We start from the raw sequence: 7,956 nt of genomic DNA on the forward strand, positions 1-7,956 counted from the left end.
TTTAACCGGTTTAGATAAACAACCATTTCTTTCACCCCAAAAAGAGCACATGAATTATACCATGCATAGAAACCATCACTTTTTTTCTGGCTTGTCTCTGAACATTGATTGTGCCTATTTTATGAAGATATTCCAATTACCCTGACAGGCACTAAGTTCCCTCTTTCTATTTTAGGTGGTACTACAGATCTCTCAATAGCGATATATGTGTAGTTGATTATGTAATAGAAACGCTAAATGTGGTCTGGTACGTAATGTGCGCTACCGCGTATTACGTGATATTTAAATAGTGCGGTCGCGAGGAAAAAGACCAACTCCTTGAGGCAAAAGACCATACCAGTTGCAGTTTACTGGGCAGTTGTCTACAGGGGATGACGGGTGAAACAAAGACACCCCCTCGTTAGAGTTTACTGACTAATTCATAGATTAATTCCTTCTGCAGTTAACTTCCCAACTTAACATTTTGGTGTCCTCACACTAATTACCCAATTGAAGATATCTCTTTCTCAAAGCCAAACCTGCTTTTGGATATAGAAAAATGCGAGTACTCGCGGAATACTGCAGTGACCAATACCGACTATCCGATCGGGCGAAGCCAAAAGCCCACAGAACGCAGTCGGCCGCTTCCCGTGAGATGAGGCTACTTCTCACATCGTGGGGTATCAGAAAATGAGCTCGCGGCGGTGACTCAGCCGGGCGTCATTGACGCACTACTCATCCGTCTTCAGTGCGGCCCGCCACGTGGGAGCCTGCCGCTCGGTGACAAGCTGATACGTTACCTGACTGGGCGCAGCGAGGAGGGCGCTAGATTCCGTTTTGCGCGATCGGAGAACCGGAATTTGTTGTGTGACTGTACCTCGGATACTGGGGCTTTCCCAGATGCAAGAGCTGATAGTGCTTGTACAGAGGCTAGCTTCAGCTAGAGTTGTCTTCTGGCCTTGTTGGTCAGACATATCGTCAGCGTTTAGCGCAGAGAATTGTGAAGACGCGGGCAAGAGGAGGGATACTCACAGGCGTATGTCCCTCCTTCTTCTTGTCCACGTCTTCATAAGTCTCTGCGCTAAACGCTGACGATATGTCTGACCACCAAGGCCAGAAGACAACTCTTGCTGAAGCTAGCCTCTGTACCAGGGTATGGCAATGATTTGGCTTACCTCAGCTTCACAATTATAGTGCGCACACTAGACATTTGTATACCTAGTAAATATTATAGTTGTCGACTTCACTTCAACTAGATTAAGCGAAATCAGAATTTGCGGAGTTGCCAATCTAACCAAACAATTTTTATTCGCCAGCAGGTACCCATAATGTTCAGTCAGCCCGTAATAACAAATCTAACTTGGCACCAAACCCAATTTAACGAAGCTTTTTCCTAAAACAGATCAGATAAAAGATGAGATTTATTCTTAATATTGACCCAGACAGGTTTTTCTTCGAGCGCGCACTCTAACGCTACCACGTTAAGATGTCTAGCCGTGCTAGCCACGACTCTAGTATTCTTTTGACGAGGTGCACGCCACGCCCATGGACGGAGGAACGGACTCAGCATTGGGTACCACAATAGTACAGACTTTTGGGCTTGGTTGGACACATTGAAGGAAGCCATAGCACTGAAAACACAGGGACCAAGCGTGTGTTATTAGGTCTTTTAAAAGCGAAGCTTTAGCGCTAAAGCTGGCAGTAAGACGTCCATTAACAAGACAGCCCTGCTGCGCCGTTGCTAAAAATAGCCAAGCCACCGCGAAGCCGAGGGGCGGCCGCCGCCGAGCCGTCGCCATAGCAAACGCCACAGTTTCCTAGACCATGTTTCAGGGACAGCGATTTGAACACATTCAGAATTTGAAGCTTTACGCATATTCCGGATACGCCCGTCGCCGTCTCTTGGCCGCCGCTTCTTCGGCCAAAGACGCTGGATCCAATCGCCGCCGGCGTCGCAATTCCCGTGCTGCACCACGACGAGCTGAGGATCAACCAGCTTCACTGTGCAAGCTTTGCGCAACTTAGTAAAAACTTCCCGCATTTTTTAGGAGCTTGGTCCTTATGCTCGCTCCTTGTCCGTTGTCGGCGGCGTGTACACTAGTTCTCATTGGTCCCGCCGGAGAGGCGCAGCTGCGCTCTCTCCGGAGATTTCAAGAATGCTCACTAGATGGCGCGCCGCCGCTCAAGGCGGTAAAGCCCCTTGATTTTCAAAGTAGCTACACTCTCCTCTACGCGCGCGTTTTCCTCCTCAATTCTTTTCGGATTTCTCCCCTCCCCTGGCCGGCGCGGTGCGCACGACACGCTGAACCCTCCACTGGCTCGCCACATACATGCTCCTGCGTGCGAAGCGCACCCCTCGCGCATTTCGCGCCATCTCGTTGGTGAGCAAGAAAGCACACTGAAGTAAATGGTGTGCATAAATAGCTCGCCGTTAGCATGCTGAAAGGCGGTACTCTTCGTGGCCTAGCCGTCTAACGCCGCGCGTCGGAAAGAATTTATGAATTATTTTTCTTTGAGGCTTTAATATATATATATATATATATATATATATATATATAATATATATATATATATATATATATATATAGTTCAGAAATATCAAGCACGTAGGAAAATTGTTCAGTAAAGGACTGACATTTCGGCCGCGGGACCGGCCTTCGCCGGATATCCGACGAAGGCCGGTCCCGCGGCCGAAACGTCAGTCCTTTACTGAACAATTTTCGTACGTGCTTGATTTTTTTGAACTTTTACTTCCGGGTCCTTTGTTAGCACTTTATTGTTTATGTATATATATATATATATATATATATATATATATATATATATATATATATATATATCTATATATATATATTATTGTCGCGATGCGACACGAGGAAAAGACAAGAAGACCTTTCGGCAGCGAAACAGCGTGTTGCAAATCAGCTGAACAGGCGGAACGTCTTCTTCGTCTTCAACTAATCACAGCCCCACTAGATGGTGTCCGTTAAAGCCCCCCATCGTCGTCGTCGTCCGCATGTAGTATACACGCGTCAATATATATATATATATATATATATATATATAATATACCCGCAACATCACGGCGACGGCGACAGAAGAAACCAGCTGATAGGGTCCATATAATTGCTCTCGCAACAATATTATGTGGAGTTTAACGTCCCAAAACCACGATGTGATTTTGAGGGACGCCGTACTGGCGGGCTACGGAAATATCGACCACCTGGGGTTTAACGTGCACCTAAATCTAAGCGCACGGGCCTCAAACATTTTCGCCTCGATCGAAAATTCAGCCGCCTCGGCCGGGATTCCATTCTGCGACCTTCGGGTGAGCATCGAGCACCATAACCCACGGAGCAAGAATTCTTGAGCAGGCGAAACTGTGCTCGAGCGGGCGTCCTAATAAAGTCACGGAATCGGGCACAGCGCTCACGCGCCCTCTGTCGTGAGAGACCGCTAGCGGAGAAGGAAAAATGCGCGCACCCTCTCACCGCGCTCTCCGACGAAGCTCGACGCCCGAATGGATGTGTTTTTGTGCGTCCTCGCCGGCTCCAAATTATAACGCGACAGCGTTAAAGAGCTCGTTTGGCGAAATTATCGGTGTCGGCGTCCGTGTCGGTGAGGCTAGCAACTGAGAAGGCGATGCGCACGGGGCCCGATTACGCTATCGCGTTCTACTCTTAAAGGCGAAGCTTAAGCGCACACCAAGTTTTTTCGGTAAATTAACGAGAAAAATAGCGTCACATACAGGAAGGTTACCAGCGTGATATATTTTGTACAATGCGAAATCTATAATTTTTGATAAGGTGAACTCAACGAGTGAGGTATAATTTATTTCAACGAATGATGGGACTCACACTATATGCCATCAATTCAGATTTAGGTTTTGCGTCGGCCGCATTTAGATGGAGGGAAAATGCTAAAGGCCCGTATGCTTACATTTAGGTGCTCGTTGCAAAACCCCAAGTGGTCGAAATTTCACGTTGTCTTTTTTGGAGAACAGCAGGCAAGTAGCTGGGACAGCGCGCAGAAAGATTGAAGGCACGGCGTCACGTAACAACACTGGCCGTTTCGGTTTGTCAAGGAGAACTTCGCCACCGAGCTCGCCATAGTAGCGCCGCCTGTCTATGTCAGTGTCCGATAAGTGCTTCTCGCAAACGTAGTCACGAGGCGTCAGCTGTCGGTCTTTTCTTGATGTGGCGCGAGCCCACGCTTCCAACCTCACCAGGTCACTAGGAACTTTGAAGGTAATTACCTTCTCCTTGCAGGACGCGTACCCACTGCTGTAGTTCGGCACGACACATTTACGCCCCATCCTGAAGAAGCACTGGTCGAAATCTGCAAAGCACTCTCATTTGTCGTGGCGTGAAAAGCGCGCGCAAACATCGAGGAGTCGACGCCGCCGGCGCAGCGCGCCGAAGCCACTGAGAGCGCTAAAGAGAAAGAAACCAGCAAATCGCGAAGGGCGATATCCCTCCCAGGGCCACCTACGCATGCGCGCGCACAACATGGGAGCGAGAAGCGAGGGGCGCGTGCATGCGGCGGCAAATGTCGTCTGCTCAGGGGCCACTACTAGCAGTTCGTTTCAAGCGCTGTGCGGCCTATAATTCTGGCAATATCGATTAGTAACTGCAGCTAAAAGATCTGTCATATGTACCCATTGATGTTACAGACAGAAATCTTAGAAATTTTATATTGTACGAGGCGCTATTAGGATTTCTATGCGTCGCGTCCATAGAAGAGCATGTAAAACATGGCAACTAAAGTTACTGTATATGCTACCTTAAGGTAGCATATACAGTGACTCTAATGGCAACAGGCCGAAAACGTCATCTGTCGTGCTTCGGCGTAAGCCGTATTCCGCCGTGACGCTATCGCGCCGCCCTCGCGCACTGCCGCGGCCGAGAGATTCTCCTCCTCAAATACTTCTTTCTCCGTGCCATAACCACTAGACCACCCTGGCGCGGCTGTCTTCATCCGTGTTATAAGTACAACACCTTGCAGAAATAAATATCAGTTGTGAGTAGCGCACCTTCTGTCATATTCATTGGTCTCTTTGTTTTCAACGCTATGGCTTCTGGAAGTTGGTAGCACCCTTACGTATATAGCGCTAGGGGTGGCGGTGGTACCAGTATATGCCCCCGCAGGAAAACTGCTGTGGTCGCTTTCATTATTTAATGGTTTACGCAAGAGGTGGCGCTGGTCGCAACCTTCTCTCTCGGCCAGCTCACACAGTCTCTGGATTCTCTTTCCCCGCCTTTGTCCGCAACTTGTCGTAAATTCACGCAATTTTCTACCAGGCCTGGAGCGCCCAAACATGGGAGGCTCCACCTTGCGCTCCGCGTGTGTTACTGACCAATAAAATACTGCGGTAGCTTTTGAGTATCGCTATATTACGATTCTACACTTCGAAGGGCCGAAAAATTGTTTTCTCGATTTTACGAAGTTCCCGTACTTAGCGATATTATTTGAGCATGCGCTTCACTTTGTTAAATCGGGTATCAACTGCGGAGACTAATTACCACGCATCGCCAAACATCGCATAGAAGTAACTCAGGATATAACGCCGAACTACCACTCTTTTACCTAAACATGGGTATTTCTCACCAATAATGTCTTCGTAGAAACATATGCTATGTAAAAGGGTGACTCCTTGGCGAGGATTCGAAATCGGAGATGAGGGAAGTAACGTTAGGTACTGTAAGAAGCACATCATATGAATCGTACGCTGGCGTATTGTGTTGTTCTACCACTGAACGGCTTAACGTATAAGCGCAAGTACGCATGTCAAATTGATTTGAGTGCACCCCACGTAAAGCGTAAACAGCGCTTTCTTTTAGGCTTGCGCCCGAACAGCACAGCAGTTCGTCGTATTGCCGCAGACGCATCTCGAAAGCCTATACGACGATCGGCAAATTATGGCTGTCGGTGTTCTCTGGCAGGACGAGCAAAGAGGCCGGTTAACGAATTATACATTACGTATAGCTTCACCGAATTCATGGCGCTGTTAATGTATGCGAACCAGAAAAACAGCACATTTTTTTCTCTTGGAGGCAGTGCACTCTAAGAAGAAAAGGCGTCTCCTTTGCTACACATATGACTCTCCCATGTATAACTGCCTTTAGAGAGGCACGCTGACTCTCTTTAGCGGAGTCGTGGGGTGTATGGCCATCTTTAAAAAGGCACGCTAACTCTCTTTTGGAGAGTCGTGGGGTGTATGACTCTCTTTAAAAAGGCACGCTTACTCTCGTTTGGAGAGTCGTGGGGTGTATGACTCTCTTTAAAAAGGCACGCTTACTCTCTTTTGGAGAGTCGTGGGGTGTATGACTCTCTTTAAAAAGGCACGCTTACTCTCATTTTGGGAGTCGTGGGGTGTATGACTCTCTTTAAAAAGGCACGCTTACTCTCTTTTTGGGAGTCGTGGGGTGTATGACTCTCTTTAAAAAGGCACGCTTACTCTCTTTTGGAGAGTCGTGGGGTGTATGACTCTCTTTAAAAAGGCACGCTTACTCTCTTTTGGAGAGTCGTGGGGTGTATGACTCTCTCTAAAAAGGCACGCTTACTCTCTTTTTGGGAGTCGTGGGGTGTATGACTCTCTTTAAAAAGGCACGCTTACTTTCTTTTGGAGAGTCGTGGGTGTATGATTCTCTTTAAAAGGCACGCTTACTCTCTTTTGGAGAGTCGTGGGGTGTATGACTCTCTTTAAAAGGCACGCTTACTCTCTTTGGAGAGTCGTGGGGTTGTATGACTCTCTTTAAAAGGCACGCTTACTCTCTTTTTGGGAGTCGTGGGGTGTATGACTCTCTTTAAAAAGGCACGCTTACTTTCTTTGGAGAATCGTGGGGTGTATGACTCTCTTTAAAAAGGCACGCTTACTCTCTTTTGGAGAGTCGTGGGGTGTATGACCATCTTTAAAAAGGCACGCTAACTCTCTTTTGGAGAGTCGTGGGGTGTATGACTCTCTTTAAAAAGGCACGCTTACTCTCTTTTGGAGAGTCGTGGGGTGTATGACTCTCTTTAAAAAGGCACGCTTACTCTCTTTTGGAGAGTCGTGGGGTGTATGACTCTCTTTAAAAAGGCGCGCTAGCTCTATTTTGGAGAGTCGTGCGTACCATGACTCTCCTAAAGCGAGTTAACGTGACTCTCTAGAGAGAGGTATACATATTAGAGTCACATGAGTAGCAAAGAAGAGCCAAAGGACACCTTTTTTTCTTAGTCTGGGCTACCACTATGATGGCGTGAAAGAAAATAGTGAAAGTAGACTTGCTCCTAATAGCTATTTTTCTACTCGGCCTTAGAATTGGAGAGTACACACGTACGGAGTGCAAGTCGGAAGCACGTAGTGTTGGTCCAGGATGACCCCTTCTTGCGCCAATGCCTGCAGGTTTGGGGTGTGCATCTTCTCGTTGTTCCAAGATATGTCATTCCAGCCTGGAAAGGATTGTTTCAATTCATTGATACAGCCATCGTTAGTTCTAAAAGAGACCCAAGGATACGACATCCCGAGTGCTTTCAGGATAAGCACTCCGACAGACATGAAGCAGTATTCAGAATACTCCATTCGCCAACGCCGTCGTGCTTGCATTCATATCACGCATTTCGAAAATTTTGCTTCAACAAAACCAAGTGCCGTCGCATAAGTTTACAAATAATACCATGTAGGCCAACGTTTTAAAAAGGTACCGGATAAATAATTAATTTCCACCGCGTCTCTGTCACTGGCATAAATAGGTTAAATATTCAATCATTCTAATCAGTTTTGCATTTTCCATTTCCCTGCAGCCGAGGTTATTGAGTGTAATACCACTGATTTTGAGGAGGTGAGACCGTTTTCGTCGTTTACTTGATAATACTCAATTAGATGTTACTTTAAAATGCCGCATAAGGCGTCAAAGACGATAATCCATAGCCTAGGTATACGAACAGAGGACTTCGCACAGACATGTTCCCGCCTCAAGTAAGCCGCTGTGTTGCACA

At 47.2% G+C, this 7,956-nt stretch overlaps 1 protein-coding gene across 2 annotated transcripts in view; it reads right to left on the bottom strand.

Moving 5' to 3' along the window:
• Positions 1 to 7,410, bottom strand: part of LOC119373335 (arylsulfatase I) — a gene marked incomplete at its 5' end in the record, with an annotated part of 45,725 nt that extends 38,315 nt beyond the window's left edge. For both annotated transcript variants that reach the window (XM_037643362.1, XM_049420301.1), the window contains 1 exon segment: positions 7,299 to 7,410. In XM_037643362.1, the coding sequence (XP_037499290.1) occupies positions 7,299 to 7,410 (112 nt within the window).
• Between the last annotated feature and the right edge of the window lie 546 nt (positions 7,411 to 7,956).

The sequence above is a fragment of the Rhipicephalus sanguineus genome, chromosome 11 (assembly GCF_013339695.2).
Source record: "Rhipicephalus sanguineus isolate Rsan-2018 chromosome 11, BIME_Rsan_1.4, whole genome shotgun sequence".
NCBI classification, from domain to species: Eukaryota; Metazoa; Arthropoda; class Arachnida; order Ixodida; family Ixodidae; genus Rhipicephalus; species Rhipicephalus sanguineus.